General features: G+C 29.6%; 2 protein-coding genes across 2 annotated transcripts in view; both read left to right on the top strand.

Annotated features, from left to right (window-relative positions):
• Positions 1 to 14,044, top strand: part of LOC102605550 (uncharacterized) — an 89,900-nt gene that overhangs the window by 63,099 nt on the left and 12,757 nt on the right. The gene's annotated exons all lie outside the window — the stretch shown is intronic.
• Positions 1,146 to 4,554, top strand: LOC102578243 (uncharacterized). Its single transcript, XM_015312998.1, has 3 exons — positions 1,146 to 3,503; positions 3,885 to 3,932; positions 4,038 to 4,554. Exons 1-3 carry the CDS (start codon positions 3,287 to 3,289, stop codon positions 4,130 to 4,132), a joined length of 360 nt encoding a protein of 119 aa, XP_015168484.1. The 5' UTR covers positions 1,146 to 3,286; the 3' UTR covers positions 4,133 to 4,554.

Raw genomic sequence — 14,044 nt, 5'->3', positions numbered from 1 at the left:
TATCATCATCATACTATATAAGTGGTGGTTCCCTTGGACTACCAAGGGTATTTCCGTCATTTCATCATCATCATCATACTATATAAGTGGTGGTTCCCTTGGACTACCAAGGGTATTTCCGTCATTTCATCATCATCATCATACTATATAAGTGGTGGTTCCCTTGGACTACCAAGGGTATTTCCGTCATTTCATCATCATCATCATACTATATAAGTGGTGGTTCCCTTGGACTACCAAGGGTATTTCCGTCATTTCATCATCATCATCATACTATATAAGTGGTGGTTCCCTTGGACTACCAAGGGTATTTCCGTCATTTCATCATCATCATCATACTATATAAGTGGTGGTTCCCTTGGACTACCAAGGGTATTCCTGTCATTTTCTTCCTTAAAAGAGCTCCTCAAATACTACCAAACCAATCAAAAATGGCCACGTAGGGCAAATTAATATTTCTTTCTTTTAGCACTTTTTTTTGCTTCTTCACACGTGTTATTGTGGCAGACTGCATGTCATCATCATCATCATACTTCATCATCATCATCATACTTCATACTTCTCCTTAAAAGAGCTCCTCAAATACTACCAAACCAATCAAAAATGGCCACGTAGGGCAAATTAATATTTCTTTCTTTTAGCACTTTTTTTTTGCTCTCAAATACTACCAAACCAATCAAAAATGGCCACGTAGGGCAAATTAATATTTCTTTCTTTTAGCACTTTTTTTTTGCTCTCAAATACTACCAAACCAATCAAAAATGGCCACGTAGGGCAAATTAATATTTCTTTCTTTTAGCACTTTTTTTTTGCTCTCAAATACTACCAAACCAATCAAAAATGGCCACGTAGGGCAAATTAATATTTCTTTCTTTTAGCACTTTTTTTTTGCTCTCAAATACTACCAAACCAATCAAAAATGGCCACGTAGGGCAAATTAATATTTCTTTCTTTTAGCACTTTTTTTTTCACGTCTTTCTATATAACTATTTTTATCCCCACAATATGCCCGTGCCTTGCACGGGCACCCTTATCTAGTATTATATAGAAGCATGATGACGAGGACGACCAAGGGTATACTTGTCATTTCACACTAATAAAAATACTCCACTTAATTCTCGAAGTAACCATTTCTGTACTTTCTCTTTCACCGACATATACAACTCAAACCTCCATATTTTTGGCTTCCAAGCCTAATTTCTGCAATTTCAAGTTTATTTTTGTAGTTCTCTTGTCTTCTCAACAAGATCTTCCAAATTCGGTAAGCTATTCTCCCATTTTTTAGTTCTTCTGCGAAACAAAACAGAGAACTCCTTCAATTCTCCTTCTTAAAACTTTCAATAAAACTTTTAGCTCTCTTTTACAATTTAAGGTACGATTCTCTCTCAATTTTTGCTCAAATCTGCTTCTTTTTACACTTAAATAGTTTGCACAAAGAAAAATGGTAATTACGTCGTCACATAGTTAAGACCGACTCAGTATGAGTGTTCCAGAAACGAAGAACTCTCTATTCCCATGGTAAAGGCTTGAGTTCTTTTGGTTCCAGAAATGTCATACTGAGAATCGACTCAAAAGATTGCTCTCATCTTCTCATATGTTGCGATTCCAGGTCAGTTCTCTCAATCTTTGCCCTTATGGTTCTCAATCTCAAAGCTTTCAAAAAATTATTCTTTCAGTTCTCATCCTTTTAACTGTTGGGTATTCCAAATCAATTAAGATCCTGATTAAAGTAACAGTTAAGGTAAATATTCATGACATTGGGTATATTCCTTCTTCCTTTTTACTGTTGGGTATTCCAAATCAATTAAGATTCTGATTAAAGTAACAGTTAAGGTAAGTTGTATGTTCAGATTTTTCATTCTTCATTGAGTTGAAGATATAATCACTAATAAATTGAACTTCTTTGCATGTCCGTCTTCTCGAAATGCTTGCAGACTTTCTTTTCTATCCTCCCCTTCTTTCAATTGAGTGTAGTGCAATAATGTTCATATTACATGAAGTTCTCATTGTGATTTACGCTTTATTTTGAAGAAAGTAAATAAAAAATCAAGGTTGAAATAGTAGCTTGAAATGGTAGAACATACTTATACTACCTTAGAACACTAAGACATTTAAGTTAATAAAGGCATAGATGTCTGGGAAACATCCATCAGTTTAGCACCTCTAATAGTGTTCTTCCGATATACTTTTTGGTTTACCATCTCATTTATGGTTTGTCAAGATGCTAAATAAAGAGACAAAACGATCTGAAAAATTGCAATACAATTGATGATCAGTGTTATATCCTTGAGAAACTATTACAAAACATTGCCAAAGGCATTTTATATTTCATGGACCATATTTCCTGCTTCACCGCCAATAACGCTAGAATGTATGAAAAGCAGACAGAGACGGTCTTATATTCTTGAAATTTCTGGTAGAAGAGTTAGAGAGCCTCGGAGAACTTGCTCCGACGTGCGCATCAATTCTTTAATAGCTTTGGGTTTTCAATAGTTCTTTCTCGTGATTTATTAAATGTTCATATTGCTCCATCGAGGTTCAAATTTCTGTTTCAGTTGGTTGAATGAACCCTGACCTACTTTGTGTTAGCTATCTACACTAACACACCTCTGAAAAATTAAATACAGAACCCACAGGCAACACCAACATGCTCATTGACGTTTGATGTACTGTTTATTGTAGCCACATCAAATTTAAAACTCTTTGTGTATGTCGTTCCTGGAAGCTAGCAATATCTTTTGATGACATACTATCCTAAATTACCCCTACATTTATACAGTTTGCTATTGGAAGTCACTAGGAACAAAATATTAACATAATACAGTCAATCTGCTGCAATAATCTGCTACAAGAAACTGATGGCACAAGGCATAAATTGGAGGATTTAAACGCGAGGAAACTAAGATTACTAGCTGAAGTTCGGTAAGTTTGTTCAACTTTATCAAAAGGGTTTCATATACTTGACATAATTTTATTTTTTTAAGCATTCTTGAATTCAATATTTTGTCTTAGACTTCAAAATAATATATCTTGGATAATGGATTATGGAACTAAGGGAAAAGAATTTTGCTGGTCATTATTTTGGAGTTCTATGTTCAGATTTTTCATTCTTCATTGAGTTGAAGATATAACCACTAATAAATTGAACTTCTTTGCATGTCCGTTTTCTCGAAATGCTTGCAGACTTTCTTTTCTATCCTCCCCTTCTTTCAAATTTAACAAAAAGAACTTTCTTTTTTGTTCATTAGCATACAAGCACTTTGCTCTAGGACGCCCATAAATTAGAATGTGCTTAAAATATTTTACTCTTGATATTTTGCATAAACAAAGGTCATTTGTATTTCATGTAGATGAGTGCCAATCTAGCTACTATGGAAAGGATTACTTGAGAAGAGGAAGTTGTTTGAGTGTCCACATAGAAACCAACATATTGTGTGTGAAATATGTGGGACCAAGTGGCATCTTCGCACAGATAAAGGGGCCTACTTCGGATAGAATGAAATGTGAGTTCCAGGATTATCAACAAACTTTAGTTGAAGTTTCTTTTTGTTAAAAGCAACAGTTTATTTCATGAATCTAGAAAGCCATATCACAAACTCATTACAAGTTCAAGGAGAAATTCATAGATAGCTAGCCACAGTTTTAAACCTTAAGGATATCATTGTATCAAGTTGTTGCTAAGAATAGATTACTATATTAATTAAAAAAATAAGTTGACAGTCTTTTCGACCTCAGTTTGTCGGTAATTAAAAAGCACAGATAAAGATAGTTTATTCAGAAAAGGTTGAATCCTTTTCTCTCTGATTCAGTGGCAATGATTAAGAATAATTTTTTGACGGTCAGATTAGCATAAAATATCTATTTTGTTTTCTGTTCTTCTGCAGTTTTGTCATCTGGCTCTCTTACATTCTCCAAGATCCAGGCTTACTCCGGTGAGTGTTGGTTTGATTTTTGAAGTTCTTGCCTAATAATATCTATAGGTGTAGATATATGTGTTGTATAGATGTAATCTCTATTACTGTATTAATCATTTGAAGGAAATTTTGGCACATTTGATGCAACAGAAGAGGAAACAGTTGACAGAGATATCATCAAATGTTTTCAACGAGAAGTGTGTGACAGGTCCACTTGAGTTTAGTTCCAGCAAAAACAGTGAAAATGTGTGTTAGATGTGGTATTTGACAGTGTCGGCTTTCTTCAATGAAGAAAAGAGTTCACAACAGAGGATGGTAGTAATATGGCCAAGCCTTGACGCCAATGAGCTCTTCAACCTTCGTCATTGGTCGGTTCTTTGCTTCTTTCTTTATTGATCATCTTCGTCGTGACTTTAATTTCTCCAATTTTGGGTCTCGCGAGTATGATTAAAATAGAAGAGTAATTTTAACACTCCAATAATCCACATATTTAGGTAATACACAGAGGTGAGTTAACTATTACAAATTTTTTGATATAGTTTATTTTAAGGATTGTTTACAAGCTTTGTTTGTGTGTATTACATGGTATAGAATATTTTCTAATGTGTCTTCCTATATAAGTATAGGAAGCTTTGTTGGATGATCGAATAGCTAACAATTAGAAACTATAGAGAAGATACCAATGAAAAATGATTTCGTTTTATGTTATCTATATTTTAAAAAGTGATTTCAACTTTAAAATATTGTCTCATTGGCGAAGGAAAAGAGAGAAATTAACATGGATGCATTTTAAGAATATAATGCAGAAACCCATGAACCAATTTTATTCATACTTTTAAACTTAGTAGAAATTTGTCATTATTATGTTTAAGGGGCAACACTTATTAAAAGTTTTGATACATTTTAAACTCCAATCTAGATTTTTCAAATGATATTATAAAAGATACATCAAATGAGCAACGGATGCAACAAAGATTCTTGATAATACGTCTAAAATAACTGTAGTCTCTCTTTGATGCTCTACAACTATAAGCTAATTATTTTACTTCTCCGAATTTGATTTTATTATTTAAATTAGTTGAGTTGATAATGAGGGTTAATGTATGGATTCACGCTCCATACACTTGCTATTTGAATTTGTTCCTTAACCAACATGGCCTCATCTCTTTGATATCATAGGAAGTATAGCAACTAACTACATTCAACTTAGTGACAGATTATATATGTCGTTGGGTCATTTGAATTGCATTGAGATAATGCCAGTGAATTCTGTTTTACATGATTTCAAAATTACTAACGGATATAACTCTGCAAGCTTTAGGAGATGCCCTTTGATGTGAAGACTCATACTTACACAAATATGACATAATCTTTTTTTTCACGAGTTAGTAGTAAGGTTTGCTTACATTTTACCCTTCTCACTGGGTATGTTGTTGGCCTCCTCTTCTTTCGAAGAATCTGGAGGAACTGAATTCATGTGTACTGTAAATACAAGAAGTGAAATTGTTGGTGTGCCCAAATGCACATATCCAATCAAATACATGTATTGATAGTATAGGTGCAACTGATCTTTGCTTCTTAAGCAGTCTCTTGTCTATTTTTTTTATTATAAGAAAAATTATATATCTCGATTCATTTTTATGATGGAAGTTAGACATTTCTGAGAATTTCTTTTCTGAGAAGCACTGAGTTCATGAAAATATAATTTGGTTACTTTAGAGGTAATATTTGAATTAATTTCATTTAGTTACTTTAGAGTTAATATTTGAATTGTAGTAGTAGTATTTGTAGCTATAATCAACAGAACTCTGCGCTAAAAATCGGAAGTTGCTTCTAAAAAAAAAAATTATTGAAAAAACTTTAGTATGAATAAGACATAATTGACCTCAAATAATTTGAGATTGTACTTGGTCATTTTTTATGTACATTTGAGGCTGATATTTAATGGAAAGACAAAATAAATGTTATTTTTGTTTGAATTGATTGAACCTCGACTCTCTAGAATTATTAGAATATTGATATTTCATCCTCATTTTCAAATGTAACAGATAATTTTGATCAAAAGCATATATCTGTTGATTTATAAATAGTATATATAAATGTAATTAGTACTCTCATATGTATAATGTTCAACGACGTAAATATTTCACTTTAAAAACAATATTCAATAGAATGGTATTCACAAAATATATAGATAACACGTTTGACTACTATATTACAAAATATATATTATGTTCAAGATAATAGTATTTTTATTTTTATAATGGTGTCTGTATGTAATTGTCTCATTTACATTAATCAATTTTAGATCATGAATAAGATTACACGTTGGGCCCGTGCTTAGCTCGGGCAATAGTTATCTAGTATATATATAAGAGAATGACAAAACGGTGATGTGATGTGGTGTTCTCTATTATCATTTTTCTTTTTTCTCCTTTTTTTTGATTCTTTCTCAATTATAAGTATTATTTTTAAAAGTCATTTTTATAACTCACACTTTTTTATCTTCATAAATTATACTTTTAATTAGTATTAATAATGTTCATAACTTACAATCATTTCATATACCTAGCCCCTAATTATTCAATTTTACATTAAATTAAAATATTCGATGCCTTCCTTTCTTGCTTTGGAGAGAAATGACATTAAAATGTTTGCGTCAATATGCTTAAGATGTCAGAATTGTTAAAGTTCCTTTTAGCTTTATGTATTCTATTGTTGGAATAGCTTTTCGTTGATGATTTTTAAGAATTTTTTTTTCTTTTGTTAATTTCATTAGAACTTTTGTTACGTTGTATGTAGTCTAATTTATTGAACGATTTTTTTATTTTTCCTTTCGTTAATATCATTAGAGTTTTTGTTGTAGATGAAGATCGACACCACATATAATATATTCAGAGAATATATTATGATGGTAGCAACTTATGCAAGAGGAATAACATATTTAATGAAATTCCATAAAGTGAGAATGGTAGCAACTTACGCCAATTTTTGTTTAAGCAGATATCTCTGTTGGGATATATATACTATTAACCATATGTTTAGATATAATATTTATTACAGAATAATTATTTATTCAGTTTTAATAGATCATATATTCGTTTATGGTGTCTGTTTACTTATATAGTAGATAATTTAGTGTATCAAATTTTAGCTTATACACAAATGATTAAATCATCGGTTCTTATAAGTATAAAGTTTTTTGTTCACAATCTAGGATGGAAATTGGACATGTCATCGGTACGATTGTAGCATAAGATTATATATAATTTATCTTGATTATGGGAACGATATAGTTTCAACTTCTTGTGCTAGTGCATTTTGTATGTATTGAACGGGACCGAGTAAAGATAGTAGTTTTAGACTGACTGACAAAAGCATACTGTTAAATGTACTTATTCTCTTAATCCTAATATAACTATTATGATCTGTATATAAATTATCGTTTTGATTTATTAAAAGGTGAGATTCTATGATGGGTCAATATGCCTAGTAGATGGGATGATAATAAGATATATTGGTGAAATAATAAGTTAGTTGATAGAATCCATGTCTCGATATAGAGATTGATTGCAAGTGGATTTATGAATCCGACATATGAAATAAGTTAAGCAGTGCTCTAAAGGAAATTAATCATTGCATTAAATTCGTAAGTAATTTGATTTATTGATTAGTATCTATAATCTTAAAATGGGGAATCACATAAGTGTTTAATGGAGAATTTTGAAATATAAATAGAGGAGTGCAATTACGAATTTCTAGTAGAATGATTTGTAATTTATTATGGTAAAAATAATTCAAATTAATTATTTAGAATTATTTCCATAATAGGAAGCCTTAGTAATTAATTCAGTGGTCCCTACAATACCCATATTTAACTAAAACTCAAATTCTATTTCTAGGGGGAAAAAAGGGAGACATACGTTGGTTTTCTTTAAAGAGAAACCTAACGTGTAATGTTTGGTCAAAAAGAAAAAAACTTGTGTTTCTGGTTCTCCTCTTTGGAATGGGAAGAGATCTGTATAATTAGGGATTCTTCTAACCCTAGAAAGTATAAGTTTTCTATACAATACTTGCCGACCCAAGTATTGAGAGAGTTCAGATGAGAATGTGGGATCACTGTAGAAGACCATAGTTGTTGTCTATCTTGTGAATTTGCTTGAAGGTTCGTCTAACTTGTGGATTCGCTTGAAGGTATCTGCTCACGCGGTAATCCATTAAATTTCAGCAAGTGGAAGAACTCAAGATGAAAAATTTGTATTTGATAGTGGTATATATTGATTTAGCTACAACTCTTCATATTCTTTAATGTAAGATTAAAAGGGAGAAAACTTTGATTCATGTACTTATTTAAAATTCTAGAAATCCTAATTGCCTCTTGTTCTTCCACATTCCCTTTCTAATAAATAACTTACAATTCAAAATATAATTAAAATAATATTATTTAATTAATTAGATGTTTAATTTAGTCTAGGAATAAAATGGTAATCCAACTTTGGAGCTTCCCACTTTTAGTAAGATATGATAATATATGTTATGTGTTTGGAATTTTTTTAAATGTAGACTTAAGATATGCATATATTCTATTATTTCCCATACCCCACTTGTTATTATACTCAATATGTTGTTGTTTTATCCTAAAATATAGAATAATAAATATAAGTTTAACATAACACATTGATAACTGAATTGTGGAGTGGTTAATAATTCTGAATTTTTTTTGAATATTATAAGTAAAGAGATCAAAATTGCACAATTACACATTTCAGGTAACTGAAAGATATTCTTAATCAATAAGCACTAAAATTAAAATTTATCAAATTTTAGGGATTCAATTCCTCTCTGATTTGTTTGAAAATACTTCACTTCATCTTGATTATTTAGTATTCTGAAATAATATTGGAGCAATTAATTAGGTCCTCATCAATTCTTCAGTAATATGGAAAAGAAACGTGCCAATCACTTAGAATTGTTTATAGAATAGTGGTACGTAGTTGAAGTATATTATATCCATACTACTAATTCTTTGTTGTGAACTGTCAACATTTTGGCATGTCAAAACGAGTGCACCAATAAATTAAAATTGGATTATGAGAATACTTTTGGAAAAGAGAAGACCAAGTCTCCATGAGTTCAGCTTGCTATAGGTTGTGAAAAAACATGTATTAATTAATCGAGAATAGCTCGCAATATCTATTTCAAAATAAGTGATGCTTTAGCTTATTTATTTTGAAAATGATTAAAATTATTTCTAAACTATATAAAATAGACCACTTATACCCTTTGTTATATTTTAGGATCAAAAATACCCCGCCGTTATTCCAAAAGACCATAAATACCCTCAAGACCACTTATTCCGGAATTATAGTAATATTTTTTATCATATGTTAAGAGTGCGATAATAATTTTGAAACAACTAATCCCAAAATAAGTAATCTGACCGGAATAACTTTTTTTCCAACCAAACTTACGTACAGTTATTTATATGATCAGACTATCTGAGTTAGAGTTTCATATTTGGTGACAAGTTATTGCATGGACTTGTGAAATCGATGTGATGAACCTCTAGATTTTAACTGTAATAATATTTCTACTAAATAACACACGGTGTTCTTCTTCTCACCTTCTCCCGCATGAAGTTGTATTTCTACTAAATATATAAAAAAAATGATTGGACATTTCATACATAAATTGTGGATAAATCAATATTAAAAAATAGATAAAAATTAGGAAGAGGACCTAAAGTACACTAATATTATAAATATGAGAGATTATACTCCTTGTGAAAACCCAAAAATAACTTTAAGTCTTAATGCAAAGATGATAGACTATTTTGGGTTTTTTTCTAGTATAATTTCATTGCAAATCAGGAATATTCCAATGGCATATCATGACTTTATCCTTCATGTATAATTTTCACTATTGCCTTATACTAACTGCCATCTGGCCATCATTTCTTGCTTTTTAGAGAAAAAGAAGTATTCGTTCAGTAACACCCTTTTCTTTTTAGTTCGTTCCAAAAATAAATAAATTATTTTATTATAATTAGAAATAATTTAACTTTAAAATATTCTATTTAACCTTAATGAAATTCACACAAATATCTAAAAATTGTTTTAGATCAGAAGTTTCAAAATTCTTCCTTTTTATCTTGAATATCGTGTCAAGTCAAATGGTATCACATAAAATAGAACGGAGGAAGTATTTTTCATTTCTTATATAAATATACACGTATAGTGGATTAGTACATTCATTCTATCATCTCTTTTGTGAAGGAACAACATTTTATGAATCTCGATCCACACCAACATTTACATCCTATTACATCTCAATTCATTACATTCAAATTATTCCAAATAAGTTCAATTTGTAGTCTGGCGAAATGATTTTTTATTGTATTATATATCGTTGCTTCAATAAAAATTCATCTCATTCGATTCATCCTCACATGAACCAACAAAGAAGCCTTTATTATTTAGTACTTTAACACCTGATCATGATCCAACCGGCACCTCCATGGAGTTAGGGGTGTTTGTGGTTCGGTTGGATCGATCATCTGTGTGATTCATCCCCAACGACCTCTCGAGCTCTCTTGTCTAAGGTACTTTCTTATGAAAAATATTTGGACGGTTATACTTTCGATCTAAATATACTCCTCTTATTATACTTTGGTACAAAATTTGTCCGTCTCCAATTATAAATATCTTTTTTTTTTTTTGAAAAATAAAAATTTAAGTTAGATTATATATCTATCTATAGTATATAAAAAGGTACGAAGTATTACTTGATTTGTTCACGTTATTTTGTATATACTCCTATCTTGTGTATGATCAGGGCCTTTTAACTTTCTTGCTATAAAGAAAGGAAGGGAGTCTGGGCATGGATGCTGCAGTTAGGGGTGTTTGTAGTTCGGTTTGAATCGGTTATTGGTTAAAATCAAAATCAAAATCAAATCAATCTAGTCGGATTTTTAAATTTCTAAATCAAACCAAACCAAATGAAAAAAATAACCGTGGGTTTGGTTCAGTTTTATTTTTGTCTGAAAGTAAAAAAAAATTGAGGACATACATATCTCGATAGACACAAACACCTAGTACACGAACAATCCACATAAAAGCTATTGTCGGTTCAATTAAACAATTAAGCAATACTAGGCTTATTCTTATACGAACAAAGTGATTCAATTAAGAGAAAATGTGACTACTTTATATGAGGTATGGTAGGTAAAGACTTTGATGTACTTGGACTTAAGATTGTAATAATTAGGCTTAAATTTAAGTGTTGGGTTTGAGAAAATGGTAAAGTTAAACACTTAAAGTTAATTAAAATTTAAAAAAATATTTATATTTTATTTATGAATAATAAATAAATAATTATAAAATTTATATATCTAATTTATCGGTTCGATTTAATTATTTTTGCGGTTGTTTTTTAGTAAAATCAAAACCAAACCAAATAGTATCGATTTTTAAAATTTAAAACCAAATCAAATCAAATATAAATTTTTAATCGGTTAAATTCAAAATATATTTCAATTTGATTTTCTTAATCTAACCATGAACAACAGCTTGTAGCATATATGTAACTCATGCTTTATTTTTACTCGAGGTCTGTTAAATTTTTTTTTCAATAAAAACTATTGTTACGGAGGATGTGTGCTGTTATTTTTTTCTTCTTCTGTTTTCCTCCCGTATGTATTTTTATTTTTAAATAAAAGATACATGTGGTTTTATTTTGTTTTGAATTTCTGATTTTCATAAGTTTTTAAATTTACTTGGAATGGAATAATTAGTCAACTCTTGGAAGAATGAAAGGTGTTATTTATTTGGGATGGAATTAATCATTATGACTCTCGTAAGAATGAAAGTTGCTATTTTATCCCTTCAATAATAATTGTCTACTATACTATTTTGGGATGTCTAACAATATTTGTTCACTTTATGAAATCAATGGATAATTTTACACTTAGTTTCTAAAAATACCTTTATCATTAATTATAGTTATTTTCCTCTTACATTTTTTAAGACATTGTATTTATTATATTCAAAGGGAAATATAGTAAAATTACCCTTCTATTTATAGTTTTTTTAAGAGGTGTGCGAAGTCAATAGTAGACGACTATTGTTGGACAAAGAAAGAATTAATTTGGAATGAAATTGGTCATTATGACTCTTGCAAGAATGAAGTTGCTATTTATTTGGGATGGAATTAGTCATTACGACTCTTGCAAGAATGAAAGATGCTATTTATTTGGGATGGAATTAGTCATTACGACTCTTGCAAGAATGAAAGAAGCTATTTATTTGGAATGGAATTAGTCATTATGAGTCTCGCAAGAATGAAAGTTGTTATTTACTAAGTATTTGAGATGGAATTAGTCATTATGACTCTTGCAAGAATGAAAGTTGCTATTGACTATTTGGAATGGAATTAGTCATTATGACTCTTGCAAGAATAAAAGTTAGGAGTACTATTTTATTGAGATAGAATTAGTCATTACGATTCTCACAGAAATGAGAGTTATTATTTATTTGGGATAGAATTAGTTATTACGATTATTGCAAAATAAAAGTTGCTATTTACTATTTGGGATGGAATTAGTCATTATGACTCGCAAAAATAAAAGTTGCTATTTACGAAAAAATTTATCACGTGAGAGGCACACGTATTGTCAATTGTGTGAGGGCCTCTTTAGCTGTCATTTATATTGTGGGACCCATAATTTATCTATTTTCATTTAAATTTTTTTTCTCCTCCGATTTTAATCTTTTCTTTTATTTTTTTCTTTTTCACTTGTATTTTTTTTTCTGCTTGTGAACCCATAGCGTAATATTAATTTTGTAAAATCATAAACAAACTTTGGAAGTATCCCAAAGTATCTAATATATCTAATTTATCTGTATATCATTTATTTGAGAAAAAATTAAAGTAATATGTTAGAAAAATTTTAATTCAATTTTTTGGATGAGTTTGATAAAATTGAAGAGAGTAAAACCAAAAAAAAATAATTGATTTTTTATCAACAAAGTAAAAATTCATGTAGTCAACTAATTAAGCTACTAAAATTCAACTGACCTTATTTATTATACTTAAATACACAATTTAATTTTAATTATTTAAATTTTAGTCATTAATTTATTTTTGGAGTTTCAATCTTAATCACTCAATTCTTAATTGTTAAATGAGTATGTTTTTTTTGTTTATTTTATAACCACTTAATGTATTTGAATACTTAATATTTATAATAATATATTAATGATATTAAGCACCATCAATTATCTTTCTTCTTTTCCTAACTAGAAAACATATCCGCGCTTCGCGCGGTATATTAATCAATTTAGTAAAGTTTTTTTAAAATACAAATTTTGTTAAACAAATATGATGAAACTCTTCATGTTTATGCATACAAAAAAAAAACAATCTATATATATATTCATGAAATATAGATGAACGGTATTCTTTTTATTATTATATCTTCTTTAAAAAATGAAAAAATATATAAAAAGATTTCATTTTTAAATACAAATTTATGTATGTGATTCTAATAGTAGTAGGTCTGTTTCTTTTATTAGATAGTACAAAATATTTGTTTTCCGGAAATTTCTTTCACTAAAAATAAAACAATAAAATTTCATTAGGAATCAAATAACTAATCCAAACTCATTGAGATAATCCCTCTTGGCTTGTACTTGGGAACACCAGTGGCAAGCCTGATCGACTTTAAATATCTTATTTTTTCTTCGCAAATCAAATAACTAATCCAAACTCATTGAGATAATTCTTCTTGGCTTGTACTTGGGAACACCAGTGGCGAGCCCGATCGACTTTAAATCTCTTATGTTTTCTTCGCATATGTTTCTCACGAGGTGAGGACGTAGTCATCCTTCAATCTTTGTTCCTTTGCTTAAAAAAGGAGTCAAAATATCCTCTTTTCGATCATGTTCGTTCGACACATTTTCTGTACACATAAAATTTATAATAAACTCAAAATAGTAAAAAAATGAGGTAACACTACAATTATGCATAAGATATAAAGTAATAATGTAATATAAATATATACTTTCGGCTGAATATCACTCCACAATTCTAACATCTATAGTTAGAGGTATTTTTTTTTTTTTAAAATAAGA

Source organism: Solanum tuberosum, unplaced genomic scaffold, assembly GCF_000226075.1.
Source record: "Solanum tuberosum cultivar DM 1-3 516 R44 unplaced genomic scaffold, SolTub_3.0 scf00225, whole genome shotgun sequence".
Lineage (NCBI taxonomy): Eukaryota > Viridiplantae > Streptophyta > Magnoliopsida > Solanales > Solanaceae > Solanum > Solanum tuberosum.
Note: the sequence above shows the minus strand (reverse complement) of the source record. Positions and strands in the feature narration are given on the sequence as shown.

Coding starts and splice junctions, on each gene's coding strand:
- LOC102578243 (XM_015312998.1), top strand. CDS start 3,287: ATGTGCTTAAAATATTTTACTCTTGATATTTTGCATAAACAAAGGTCA. Junction 3,504..3,884: donor TACTTCGGATAGAATGAAAT/GTGAGTTCCAGG, acceptor GTTCTTCTGCAG/TTTTGTCATCTGGCTCTCTT. Junction 3,933..4,037: donor CAAGATCCAGGCTTACTCCG/GTGAGTGTTGGT, acceptor AATCATTTGAAG/GAAATTTTGGCACATTTGAT.